Source organism: Pipra filicauda, unplaced genomic scaffold (genome assembly GCF_003945595.2).
Source record: "Pipra filicauda isolate LSUMZ 115617 unplaced genomic scaffold, ASM394559v2 scaffold184_size3518187_pilon, whole genome shotgun sequence".
In the NCBI taxonomy this organism is placed as follows: Eukaryota; Metazoa; Chordata; class Aves; order Passeriformes; family Pipridae; genus Pipra; species Pipra filicauda.
In genome coordinates, this window is record NW_024104292.1 from 2,763,661 (window position 1) to 2,778,448 (window position 14,788).

Genomic DNA, 14,788 nt, shown 5'->3' on the forward strand with positions numbered 1-14,788 from the left:
AGCAAGGGAATTTAATCTGCAGCACTGGTCCAGGCTACAAACTATAGTAGTTTTTTTCATTAAACAAGAACTAAATCCTGTTATTATCCAGGAGCATTTGTGAGGCCAGTAGAACAGTTTTTTAAAAGTTACCATCTCTCAGCTGTGACTTACTACCACATAAGTTTCCATTTACCAAAATCCAAAATGGATTAAAAGTAGGATTATCCACATGTGCACTTGGGCAGATGGAGAAAGCAAGATGAAAACATCTTATTTAAAGCTGACAGGTTCCTCTGCCACGAGGGGAGTATATTTGGAACACATTTTTGAGAAAGTAAAACTCATATTTGCTAAAGGAATGATGGACTTCACAAATGACACATTGACAGATAAATATTTTCTTATAGACAGGAAATATTTTCTTGTGCACAGGAAGTCTTGGCATTTGCCAGGTTTACAGTTTAGTTGTATGTATGTGCACTTCAAATTGCACTTTTCTTATACAACAGTAGTGTGAGTAAGCTCATACTTTTATAATCTAAGCCACAGGTTTCTGTGGGTTTTGTCAAAAGTAAAAGTTCTTACCAACTTTTCAAAAATGGCCTTCTGAAAATAGGAAGTGCAGTAGTGAGATTGAATGCTGTGATGGTTTCAGTCTAGGCCTTCCTGGAAACCAGCTTGTAACCAGGAAGGAACTAGGAAGGTGACCAAGGAAGTATTCCATGCTATTCCTTTACGTAACCTAGGGTATAAATAAGGCATTGATAAGATAGTTCGCTCTCTTCCTTTCCGGCGAGGTTCGAGAACGGTGGGTCCCTGTTTCGGTCGGGCTTATCTGGAGCCGAGGCCTACAGTGACTGCTGTTATCTGCCACCCGTGAGGGGAGAGCCAAGGGCCGTGTCTGGCCATCCTGCCTGTTCGAAGGGAAGTGGTGAGATTTTTGCTGGTTTGCCTTCGGCTGGTTGTTTGACTTGTGCGGTCCTTGCCCCTTTTTGTCCTTCTCCCTTCCCTTTCCCCCCCCACCTCCCCCTCCCCGGTGTGTGGTATTCTCCTTTTGTGTATCTGTCTCATATGTAAAACATATATATATATATATATATATATATATATTTTTGCTATAGCTTTGGTTGCTTGGTTTTTTGTGGGTTTTTTTTGTTTGTTTGTGTTTTTTTTGTTTTGTTTTGTTGTTGTTGTTGTTGTTGTTTTTTTTTTTTCCTTTTCCCTCTCTGGGAGGCGGGTCCTTGTTGTTGAGTTTCGGGGGACTTGGCGGGAAACCAGCTCGAAACTTGCACAATGCTCAGTAAGGAAGCAGATTATGTCAGTGCTTCATCATAGTCATTGGGCAATATTCATTTTAATAGGAAATCTTTTGAATTTAATTCTAAAACAAAGGGAATATTTAAAGTAAGTAAAACATAATGCTGTATAAGTGCATTCTTTGAACTATATTTCTTAATTGCCTTTAACTCTGTACATGGCAGTACAGTGCTATGACATAGAGTGGAAGGTATAATATCACAGTATCTTTTAAACTTCAAAACTTCGATAAATACTATGGCGAGTATGTTAAGGTGATACTAAATTTGAGGGAAGTCTGTAAAATATATCTTTGACAACCAACTTCTGCTTGACCTCATTGACTCCTGTTCAGCTGCGTTGTGAGAGTACACATTTCACATGCAGAAAATTATAAGCTTACTTGCGTCCCTGTGTTCTCACAGGGAAGCTCTATATAACAAAATATTGTGTGTCCAGTGTCTTTTCATAATGTAAATTTTAATATGTGTGTGAGTATATGAAAGTGTCAGTCCTCATTGAGATCAAGGTCCAGTTCAGCCCCGTATTCTGTGTCCAACAGTGACCAAAAAAACCAGACGGAGAAAGAAGAGTAGGAAAAGGAAAAACATATATGAAACTTACTCCAATATTACCCTTATCTGTGGGTAGTCAGAGTGGGTTAATTAGGAATAACTGTGTAGGCAAGCTGTAAATTCAGATGTTATTGTGGCAAGATTAAATAAGTTCAATCTAGATAAAATCAAATAAAGAAGATTTACTGTTTGGCTGGCAGGTGGGAATAATTTACCAGAAAGACACCAAACTCGTTTACACTTTAAACTTATTTTCTTAAATCAAATGCCTAAGTCTGTTAGGAAGTATTGTAGCTTAAACCAAAGGTGCAATTTTAGTGCAAAATTATTGGATAAAATTGTGCACAGAGTTATGTAGATGATCAAAATAGATTGCAATAATGGCTTCCTCCAGTTCTAAAACCTTTTGAACTTTGAAGAATGAGACTATAAATATAGCAAGGAAAAAGCAGTAAGGATAAAGGTTAGTAGTTCCCCAATTCTCTGTCTCTGGCTCTCTGACTTCCAGTTTATTTCTCACAAAACAGAATTGTTCACTGATTTTTAACCTCATCTTTCTGACCTAATATGAGGTCTCTTACTAACCTGCCTTTAACCAGATATCTCAAACTATGCCCAAGCTTACAGCTCTGCTCTCATGGTTGCTCTTGATTTCCTCCCTTCCCATGTGCCCATACACTGGCAGATGGGTGGCTGAATAACACGGTGCTTTGTTCTTCCGAACTTGTTACTACTCTCCCCAGCCTGACCCTGTTATGTCTTTGAGGATTTTCCCCTCAATCACAATTTATAGGTTTTCTTTTAAAAGAAACCCTGGTTTAGAAATTATGGGAAGCTGGTACTGTGTTGGGGAGTACAGAACTTGTGATTTTGCCTTTAAAAAGGGTTTACTGTTACTGTGGCATTTGAAGGTATTGAATAAGATGTTTTAATACATGCTTGTGGTTTTGCTTTGTTTCACAAGTATATGATGTGTCTTACATCAAGACTAATAGGATATCTAGTATTTTGAAACAATTTGAAGAAAGTGAAATAAATAATAGCCTCTAAAAACTCCTAATCTTTTATTTGCAGAGTCAGTAACTATGCAGTTTCAGGAACAGTTGTACAGTGTTGCAGATTTGGATTTTTTTAGGGGTGATATTTGACATATGTGTTCATACTGTGAATAATTAACTTTAAAATATCTATTTAACTTAATTTGTATTTTTTTTGTCCTTTGTAACAAGCTTTTAACTTTGCAGCCTTGTACTAGAGGTAGGTTTCAGTTACTTATGCTTGTACAGAATTTCAGTAGCCACACAAATACCAACAGAACAGGGAATGACAGAGTCCAGGATGACCTGCAGAGTGGGAAGATGACTTTCTTCAGTGACCAACCCTGACTGGCCTGTTGTGTAGAAAGTGGTTTACCTAATTAGATTGTAAACTCCTTCAGACAAGACTGCTGTATTTTGGTGCCATGAACAGCACACCAAGATGGCAATTACAGAAATTCTATCATATTGCTACCAATCCTTTCAGTCATTGTTTATAAACCATGTTAAGCCCTGTCTAATGAGTGGAAGCAAGTTTTAGCATCAGTGTTCCCTGTCTTGAATCTGAATAAAATCTTTCATGTCACATCTGCCTATTATTTTGAAATGCAGCATAGATGAATTCTCTAGCACTACAGCTTGGGCAGAGGGGTGAGTGGGGAGATAAATAAAAACAGTGCATTTTACAGGGGAGTTCTGACAAATTGTAAGTGTATTGTAGCAATAAGGGACTACTCAAATGCCTGCTTAGTGTTTCTATTTTCATTGCCATATTAATTCAAATTTATGCTGCAGTGACAAACAGGAACACATTTTGAAATATTTACATTTACCATCTGGTGGATGGTAATAAAATGAATTTTATAATCATGTAAATCAGTAAGTTTTTAGTTGCCTTTCTTTGAAACTGCAAATTTCTCTGCCTTTAGTACAGGGAGTTCGGTTTTAAGCATGGATGTGGCTTTTCTTGATAAACAAGCAATTATGATAAAGGAAAATATTTTCCTTATTTCTGCAGCTTGATTCTTAATTTATAAACATCCTTATCATTTATTTCCCTTGTAGTGAGCAAAATCTGTGGATGAAAACTGTGGCTCTATCACGCTAACAGAGAGTAAAAATGGAATTTGCAGAATAGATATCATTGGGCAGAGTGGGGTGGAGGTCTGCCTGTGTTAGTTTTTCTGCTCATTATTCTCATATGTAAATAGGCAGCATTTTGTATTTTGATGAAGAAGAGGATTGGATTGGATTGGATGGATATTTCCATTGGCATTTCCATTTTTCAAAAATCACTCTCATCAGCCAATTTAGTCAGCACAAGATTCTCAGATTATATAGCTTTAGCGATAAAGCATTTATAACTCTATCAGATGTATCTGCCCCTTAGGAGGGGAGAACAATTGTTAGTGGATACCTAAATGGCGGAATTTAGATGCAGCAACATTCTACTGTTGTTGTAAATACTGATTTTAAAGTAAGTTAAATCTCAGCAGTGAGATAATGTACCAAACTAAAGTACTGATCCTGCGGACTGCTCTACTGAACCTTGTCTTTATCAGTCGTGTGTGATGTCCACAGTTTTAACCTTTTCATTCTTCAAGTTTAGCATCTTAAGTTTTTATAAAACATTAGGTTTCTAGAAGCTACAGAACAAACTCGAGAGGCCGCTTTTAATATTTGGACTCCTTTATGCATACCATATGTGATGAATATAAAGCAATAAAGAATCTGTGGAACAAGATGATGAGTCAAAACTTCGTGCTTTGAAACTTGATAAAGTATGTTGAGTGGTTTCAGCATTTTTGGCATCTAATAGGATGTGTTGATGTGATGAAAGAACCTTATAATAATAAGACTTATATTAAGTCTTTGAAAGATTTGATCATGAAGCAGAACAGTTGCTTTTATTTGACCAGGGATTGTAAGTACTCTAAGTCTTAATTTCAACAGTGGATATAAAGAGCATGCATTCCAAGTTTACTTGGGATGGCTGAAGTCAGATGATAAAGGGTATGTTTGTGCTCAGATAATGTACTGTTGCAGACATTACAGGTATCTCAAGCAACTGCCAGATTCCTCATTTTATTTATACTGTAGCAGTAAAAGCAGCCATACCATACATATCACATATGTTTTGTATAAACCCAGATGTTTTAAAAAGCTTCTGGGAATCTTATCTGAGATAACTTCCTACTAGCAAAGTTATATCAGAACTGAGATATTTTTGCCAACTGTTTGATAAATAGCTAGACTTCAGCAGTAAATTTTTTTTCAAGAGTGCTAGTTTTCCTGAGACTTGCGAGTCAGAGCAGTTCAAGACTGTCCCTGTAAGACAGTGACAGGTGACTGAACATGTGCTATGACAAGGCTCTGCTATTGGTAAGCAGACCATAACTACTTGAGAGAAAATAGCTGTTTGATGGCTAAAATCATGTAATTCAATGAAGTGTATCGTGTGGCTGTGCTCAAAGACACCCAAAGTACGCTATTTTGGATAACAAAAAAAATCCGACTCTTCAGGCATGTTGCAGCTGTTACAGGCCATAGCTGCAATCTGCATTCCCATTTGGAAATGTTTGTTTTCTGTCTTGGTCACTATTTGGGAATGATGGCCTGATTTTTGGAGTCAGAACTCCTCTATGGGCAATCCTAACAGCTGCTACCTAGTAACGAGTAACTGGGAAAAGATGTAAAGTTCTCAGGATAACATAGGATTAAGAGGGGTTTGCACTGTTTCAGACCACTGATAGTATTAAATGCAGTTGTAAACTGCACTTAATGTTGTTTGTGTAGCCTGTATTTTGCTTTGTGAATTTCCTGGGGTTTTTTTAAAGGAAAATTAACATATGCAGATGTTTGCATATTCTTGATTCTGAACGTGTAGTCCCTCGATAATGAAATTGCGTATTTTAACAGTTTAACATAAGGTTTGGGCTTTACTTAATTTGTGTTTTGCTTTATAATCTATCATGAGTATAATTTCTACAATTAATTCCCCTAATTGACTTTCCCATTGTGGTAAATATTTGTGCGGCCTTTTAATGAGAAGCATGAAGCCAGATGTGTTCTGCTGCCAAAGAGACTGCCTGAAACTGCAGAAAATCAAGTCAGAATTGAGCAAATCTGTTGTTAAAACTGAAAGTTCTTGCTTTCCTTTTCCTTGCTTTTGTTGGGTTTTTTTTTTCTTTTTTTGTTTTTTTTCATATTTCTTTGGGTTCATCTGAAGTTCAAGTCTGACTATGGGCGTTGTTATTCTGTTTAGTGACAGATTTTCTTTACAGGCACTTTTGTTATCAGGGCTCTGAGCAGTTCATGGCAGGTTATCTTTGCATGGTTAACCTTTGAGTGGTTTAGGCAGATGTTTTTGGGTTTTGTTAAAAAAAAAAAGGAAGGGGGAGCTGAGTTATATTATCGCATTACGCTGTGTTGCAACATTCAGAGTCATCTGAATAGATCATCCAAAATCACTACAAAGGGAGTGTTCAATTAAAAGTGGATTTTTTTTTTGCACCGTTATTACACTATAAAAGGCTTGACTACCCTCAGCAACGCATCTCAGCTAGCTTTCGCCTTTGTTAAGATGGAATTTCTACCTTTTTGCACAGAGCATACTCTCTGCTGAGAGGTAACTGCTTCCTCAGCATGCTCTCCCTCAGCCTCAGAAAGTGAAGACAATGCAGAAGAAAACTTATGCTCTGTGTGTGTTATATATATCTGTGTATATGTATATATATATATATATACATACATACACATATCTGTGTATAATAAATATAAATTAGAACCTCATTCCAATGTGCTGCTTCAAGGTATTGCTTTCTTCTAGCAAGGAACTGTCGCTTTCTAATCTCATCCGTTTCACAGTAAATATAAGCTACATGCATTTAAAATGCAATGTAAAAAATGAATTTTCACTAGTCTTCTTAAAGACTACAAATCATTAACTCTGTAGAAAGTTCATTTCTATTACTCATAGTGGGAAACGTTGGTGGCTTGAAAAAAGGCCCTGTAGAAAGAAATACTGCAGAAATTCACTGTGTTTGAGAACAGAAAGTTAATTCTTCTGATTTACTTTGATTGAATTAATGTGTGCTGTGTCAGGAGCAATCACATTGCAAGGATTCTGCTGTCCAAAACTCAAAATTATAGTGTTAAGTTAATTAACCTTCTAAAAAAAGTAAACCCAAGTCTGTAAAGATGCATTAGGCAGAATTATTGGAATTCAGTTCATGTTGAATAGGATGTCTGATCTGCTCTCCACTACTAATGGGGGACCTTCTGTGACAGCTTTTCTCTTCTATTAATATTGTCTGTGCCATTTCTTGCCATTTTTACGGTTATCATTAGAGAGATCTTAACATTTATTCTGTGTTTTGAAGTTACATGCTGTTTGTGCAAATATACCAAAATGTACTCAGTGGACCATCCAGAATTCTTCTTGGTTTAAATATTTAAACAGCTAGTTGTCTGAAGAAGGAATCTGGGGACAGATAAGCAATCTGAGAGCTTCTGTTGTCCAGCTAGTAATTATTTTGCTAAGATGCTAAATATTTTTGAACCTTAGATGTTAGCATGTCTTATGCCTCTTTTACCATTTCTTGTTTTTCTCCTTTCTCTTTTCAGCCTTGTAATTTAAATATTGACTATTATAATATTTTATATTAACAAGTATAGATGGAATTTAGGGATATTACAAGTGGATAACTGGTGCCTGCTGTGTGACATTTGCAGTACAAAAAAGTATTTCAAGTGGACATATCTAAGAAATGTTTCTGCACTATCTAAATTGTTTTAGTATATGGTGCTTTCAGATATACTCTGGAGACAGAAGCAAACAGTTTTTCAACACTAAATATTTTAAAGTCATAGATTATATAGGTAGCTTGATAAATGCATCAGTAATGTTTGTTTTCCAACCTCTTTTGAAAATTTGCTCTTGATGTATTAGAGCCACTTTGAAAAGATTGGAATGCAGTCTTTAATCTTTCAGAGTAGATGTAGAACTAAGGAAGACTTTGTCCATGTTTGATGTCTTAGAACTACTTGGGCTGAAACAGAAGAGTTAACATTTAATGCTGTGTGTCTTCACCAGAATTATAAGATGAAACTGAAGTGTTTGATATTCTGGAACTTTCTGAACTTTGGAAGAAAAGTTCAGTGTTAGAATGTGTTAATAATGCAGAGAAAGCTACCCTGTTATTGTAACAAATTATTTTTGAACTCCAAAAACTTTTGTGAGATAGATAGCGAGTTTCTGTTCCATTTGTGAAAGACCTCCTAGTGTGATAGCCAAACTTTTAAACAGAAGCTACTTCTCATTTAGTAGCAAGTTGGTTCTTATTTACAGGAACCTTCCTTCAACAGTGAGACCTTTTACTTGGAACTTTTTTACCATGCAAACTGCGGGCAGTAATTATCTGTAAAAGAACCTGTCATCAATTGACGTGAATTCAAGTCCTGGCAGAAACTGCAGGTTTTCAACAGAGATGGACACTTTTCCCAAGATAAACTTGTCTGGGAGCTGACTGATGAAATGTGGGGTTTTGTTTTTCTCAAGTTCAAATGCCTATGCAGAGAAATACTGCATTACTTGTTAACAAATGTTCTTTGCTGGGTAAAGTAATTTGGAATCATCTTTCAAGGCTCTTTCATATGTGAGAAAAGATGAGATGCTGCAAATTCAGGAAAAACTATTGAATTTTCATACATGACTGAGAGCAATATATATTAGGGAAGCACAAACATACTCATTCTTTAAAAATATGTGTGTGTGTGTGTATGTCTATACATTGAGAAAGAAATTTAAGGCATTTTTGGTTGTTTGAAGAACACAGAGATAAAATCCTGTGAACTAATCAATGAATGTACTTATGTGAGGTTACACTTTTCTAGGAATGTCCACCTAAGTCATTCTCCATCATTTGTGCTCTCCTGTTTTATTTGCATGTAACTGAAAATGAGAAGGAAGAAAATGGGTTTCTGGGAAAATTATGTTGACTGTGTTCCTGCATTGTTTTGGAACAACGATGTCCTTCACAGATAGTTTGTTGATTGCTTTTAAGTCATTAATTTCTGGCAGGAAATATATCAGGTGGTTTTTAATTTTTTTTTGTCCCCTTCAGGTAGAGATGACAGATATTGAAAATGAAGAAAAAAGGTATGATCTCTTCCTGGGACTTCTGGAGTCTAGTCAGAGTCTGTCTGAGTTTCACCACTTGGTTTTACTACTTCAAGCTTGGCCACCAATGGACAGGAGCAACGGGTGAGCATTTCTTCAAACAGTCATGTAACAAAAGAGTCTTCTTGCTTGATGTCATGTAGTTTTCAGTCAAATAATTCATACACAGCTGAGAGTATGACCTTTGGAAGGGGCTATTCTGAGAAGAATAAATGGTTTATTTAAAGCAGAATTGAATCTCAAATCAGTTTCTTGTTAAACCTATATATGCAAATGTAATCTGTATTGTGGCAGAGACAGAAAAACTTTTTATTGCCTGAACTTTTGCACAGGAGAGTGTTCTGTCTGCTTAAATTTCAGATTACATATTTTGCTCTTGTTTTTTAGACTATGAACAAAATTTATAAAAAAGAATAGAAAGTTCTGACTGTTTTTTCCATTCAAAGTTATACTTTGCAGAAAAACCTTTGAAAGCTCATGTGCAAACAATCTGCAGGGGGTCTGTGAGGATAATAGTACCAAGCAATGGCTCTTCTCTCTTTTAGATCCACTACCTATTATTTCTGTCTCTGAGTGAGGTATCCAAAAGAATATATACAAGGAAAGGCATATCCTAACTCAACAATTTAAAATTAAAGTAATTATTTAAGACTTCAGAATTGTACTCATCAGAGTAGGTATTAACTGAAAGTGTTAATTTTGGAACATCTTGACTACATTATTTTTTACCGGTTCTTTGGGTTTTTTCTGTGACTTTCTGAACGCATTTAAAGGTAAAAAATTTAGAAGTTGTATTCTATAACTGATAATCACTTCTAAGATACAAAGATTCATATAAACTTATGAGGTAAACATCACATATCTCTCAAAAAGAGCAATACCATTATTAAATTTTTTGGACCAAAAACAATGTGCCATGTCTGACAGTGCTTAGGTTAGAGTCCTTAAATGATGTTTACTTAGGATTACTATAGGGTATTCATTACAACCTGTTTTAACTTGAGGACTGCATTCCCTAAAGTGTGTTTATGTGCATTAATTTGTCAGAAAAGTTAAGGCTTATCTTTTTGTGAAAAGTAACTTTTCAGTGCATGTGTAGAAAACTGGTGGATTACAAGATAATCTGTAAGGATTATTTACCTTCAAGCCTGGATAAGCATTAACCTAAGTTCTTTAGTGACTGTTTTAAAAACCAAAAATTGTCTTCAATGCACAAGTACAAGACCTGTTACATCTCATCTCACTCATGGCTGGGCTTCGCGAACAAAGATTTGGGAAGGGCTCTACCCACTTTTGTTGCAGGCACGTTGGTGGCTAAAAAGGCCAATACGAGACAGGCATGTCCGGTTGCAAAAGGCACAGCAGAAAGACTCCTTAGGTGGTAAATTCTGCAAGACACGATTCTTTCTGCGTTGTCTTTTCTCCTCAAGGGTGATCCTGCGTGCTTTCTCAAAAGCATCCACAGCGTTATAGATGGTGTGTCTCCAGGCCTCTCGATTGGAGGCCAGAGTAGACCAGTTATGATGATCAATATGGCCAAGGCTGAGATGTTGTTTCAGGGAGTCCTTGTATCTCCTCTTCGGGGCTCCTTTCTTGCGGCAGCCGGTGGCAAGTTCACCATAAAGCAAGATCTTAGGGAGGCGGTGGTCCTTCATCCTGGAGACGTGCCCTGCCCATTGCAACTGTGTTCTCAGCAACATGGCCTCAATACTTGTGACTGCTGCTTGTTCTAGAACAGATGTATTGGTCACATAATCTGACCAGTGGATGTTTAGGATTGTACGGAGGCAGCGTTGATGGAAGCGTTCTAGGAGTTGCAGGTGGTGGTGGTAGATGACCCATGATTCAGATCCATATAAGAGAGTAGACAGCACTATGGCTCTGTAAACACTGATCTTTGTACTTTTCTTCAAGTGTTTATTTTGCCAAACTCTTTTATGAAGCTTTCTGAAGGCACTATATGCCTTTGCTAACCTGTTGTCTGTCTCTCCATCAATCCTACCATCTGAGATGAGGCTACCTAGGTAATTAAACTGCTGGACTGATTTGAGCTCTGATTCACCAATGGTGATATGGGGATGAAGGAAGACTTCCTGAGGTGCTGATTGATGGAGAACTTCTGTCTTCTTTAAGCTGACTTCCAGCCCAAAGAGCTCAGCAGTGTCTGCAAAGCAGGATGTTAAACGCTGCAGAGCTGCTTCTGTGTGGGCGACAAGGGCGGCGTCATCAGCATAAAGCAGCTCCCAGATAAGATGATTTAAGGTCTTAGTGTGGGCCTTCAGTCACCTTTAGTTGAATAGGCTTCCATCAATATGGTATCGGATGTAGATACTGTCCTGATCATCGAGGTCTGCCGTGGCCCTTTGGAGCATCATGCTGAAAAAGACTGTGAATAAGGTTGGTGTGAGAACGCAACCTTGTTTCACACCATTCGTTATTAGAAAGGGCTCAGAAAGTGCATTGCCATATCTGACTTGGCTGCACTGATCCTCATGGAGTGAGATGATCATTTTAAGGAACTTGGGGGGACATCCTAAACGTTCCAAAATCTGCCATAGACCTTTTCTGCTCACAGTATCAAAAGCCTTGGTGAGGTCGACGAAGGTTACATAGAGACCTTTGTTCTGTTCCCTACACTTCTCTTGTAGTTGTCTGAGAACAAATACCATGTCTGTGGTACTCCTGTTGGCTCTGAAACCACACTGACTTTCAGGTAGAATTCCTTCTGCTATAGCGGGTATTAGTCTGTTCAAGAGTATTCTTGCCAAGATTTTGCCAGCAATGGAGAGCAGAGTAATACCACGGTAATTTGAGCAGTCTGATTTAGTACCTTTCTTCTTATACAAAGTGGTGATGACTGCGTCTCGAAGGTCAGGTGGGAGTTCGCCGAGTTCCCAACAGCGCACCACGAACTCATGAAATTTAGCATGGAGTGCAAGGCCCCCATGTTTCCAGACTTCGGGTGGAATTCCATCAACCCCAGCTGCCTTGCCAATTTTCACCTGCTGTATGGCCTTGAGGGTTTCTCCTAAAGTGGGAGCAGTATCCAATTCATATTTTACCGGTTGTTGTGTGATGGACTGAATTGCTGAGTCTTGGACTCAGTTGGTACTGAAAAGAGTCTGAAAGTGTTCAGACCATCGATTCAGAATGGAGGTTTTATCTGTTAGAAGGCCTGTTACATAGTATGTCACAAATTCATGTTCCAGCTTTCATTTGAAGTTTTGGTTTTGATTTTAATTAAAAATTGGATGTCTCACAGTGTGTGTAGCCATCAAACCTTTTACACCTAAAAACCAACAAAACTTATAGAACAAAAGGTCAAGTGAAATACTGCTGCAGTTAGCAAAATTATTTTTCCTTAGGTTTACATTCTATAAAGTCTCAAAAGGAAGGAGAGATAAAAGAACTGAAGTTTGAGGGTTTTTTTAGTAGGCTTTTAATTTTGTAACCTCTGTATTAAAAAGTCCATGTTTTTTAACATTTTTTGAGTTCAGCTACACTAATGCTTATTATGGCAAGAGATTCTCTTCGTGTAGTAGCATGCAATGTTTACTGTGAGAAAACAAAGAGGTAGCTTGGTTGTTTCAATCAATACTCAAAGCTGTATACTTTTTAAAATTTTATTTTCATACTCTTGTTATGCATGCATGCTTTTCCACCCAGATGTCTCATATTCAGATGTCATTTTAAACATTTCATGAAGGTATTTTTAAAAAAAATTATTGACAGTACCTGAAGCTCTGCAAGTACGTTTGGAACTTGATGCCTACATTCAAAAGGCATTTTTTATATTTATAATAAATATTGATAAGGTGTTTTGGAGCTGAAAAAAAACCAGCTTTTTCTTAATGGGAAAAAAAATTAATGTGTTTCTACTGTGCTTTTGAAATAATTACCTTTTTCATGTTGAGAAATAACTTTTTTTGACCACATTGAACTAAAGTAAAATTCAGGAGAGAAGAAAACTGAATTCTACTTGTAGGTGTCAAAGTTTTGGTAACTGAATTTTAGTTTCACTTAGAGATAGCAAATAGCAGATATTTGTTAATAGATCACAGAAGCAGTTGAAATAGTTATAAGAAATTGTGATGAGAACAACTTTATATGTGTAAACTGTATATCTGATACTTAAATAAATTTGCATATGGCAAGCCTTGATGGTCTTGCCATCTTTCTGGGTTTTTCTGTGTTTTGTAGTGGGATTTTTGTTTCCTTTTTTGAATGGTAAATTCTTACAGATTTTCTTATGGTACTCTGGGAGCAGCAGCTACAGAAATGGAAATTCATTATGACTCTCTGTGCCTCTAAGCAAGAAACGGATGACATAGCAGGAGCAATCCATTTAACCAGTGGCAAAGATGGAGTTGCAGGGGTTTTTTTTCCTTCTCCTGACCTTACTGAGGATTCAGAAATTAAGTGCATCATGTTCTGTTTGTTGAATATGCTGGTATCTTTGGGTTCGACCCATGAGGTTGAAAGGAAGGGAGAGGGAGAGGGAGAGGGAGAGGGAGAGGGAGAGGGAGACCAGCCAGACCTGTGGGAGCTCTGTGCTCAGTGACTGTGAATGATGAAAAGGCTCAATTAAATTGTCGGAAGAAAGACAACGACTTCTATTTAATTTGCATTCAGTTGCCCGCTCCTGTCATCTCTGTCTGGCTTTCATGGTGGGCTGTAATGTCAGCTTCATGTTCAGCTGGTTTTACTTGTTGTTTACGTGTACTTGCAAAAACGGGCAATGAGCAGGAGAGAGAGCGTTCATGTATGAAATAGTAGATACTGGTGGTTGTCCTCTCCGTCCTCTCCAGAGCTGAGTCCTCATATGTGTCAATCCCTCTGACTCTCTTAACAGACTCCATTTACAATGACATTAATGTGTTGCTTTTAACAATTGCTACTAAATAATAGTTTGAAAAGCAGCACTTTGACAGCATTTTACTGCTCATTGTCACGTGTGCTAGATGGGTATCTTAATTTACAAATGTAACACCAAATGGCGAATTTTAGTCTTGATGTTATTTTTTTTTTCTTCACGCTAAATAAAAACTTTCCCATGTCTTTGGGGTGCTGATTACTGGCCAGAGAGATTGATGGGGTGATTTTTAAAACAGCTTTTGTTCCTTCCTAAGTTTATGCACAGATAAACATAGTATTTGTGTTACCACGGCTTAATATAATCATGATTTAGTCTGTCATTATACCTGATTTTAGCCCATTGTAGGTGGGAATTGAAATGCACTAACTTAATTTACATTAGAAAAATGACACTGCAGATGTGCTCCAATGTTACACTTTGTGCTATCACATAAAAGTGGTCTGCTGCCCATTTCCGTCAGTACATCCAGTCCTAACCAGGACACTTATTCCTAAGAAAAGTATCCAACCATCTCCATGATCTGTCAAATAGTGGCTATAGACCAAGAAATGTTGCATCAACAAAACTTTACAGTAAACATTACCTTTGTCATCCTCATGATAAAATTTACTCATATCTACTGTCTGCTATCTGTTTAAGTCTAACTGTATAATGGTGACATACTATGAAGTTATGTGTGGGACTACAAGAATTTTTTAAATATGTAAAACAAATATATCTACATCCATATCTACTAGCAGAGAAGTTCAGAAGCATGTAATTTCACTTTCCTACCCTGTTTGGATGGGCTATGGAAAAAGTTTATTTTTGTTTGTACTTGTTGGACCTGAAAATTAAAATG

General features: G+C 37.1%; 1 protein-coding gene across 1 annotated transcript in view; it reads left to right on the forward strand.

Moving 5' to 3' along the window:
• NBAS (NBAS subunit of NRZ tethering complex) overlaps positions 1–14,788 on the forward strand; it is a 169,247-nt gene that overhangs the window by 137,107 nt on the left and 17,352 nt on the right. The window contains exon 49 of the mRNA XM_027750754.2: positions 9,016–9,155. Within this exon, the coding sequence (XP_027606555.2) occupies positions 9,016–9,155 (140 nt within the window). The remainder of the gene's footprint in view (positions 1–9,015; positions 9,156–14,788) is intronic.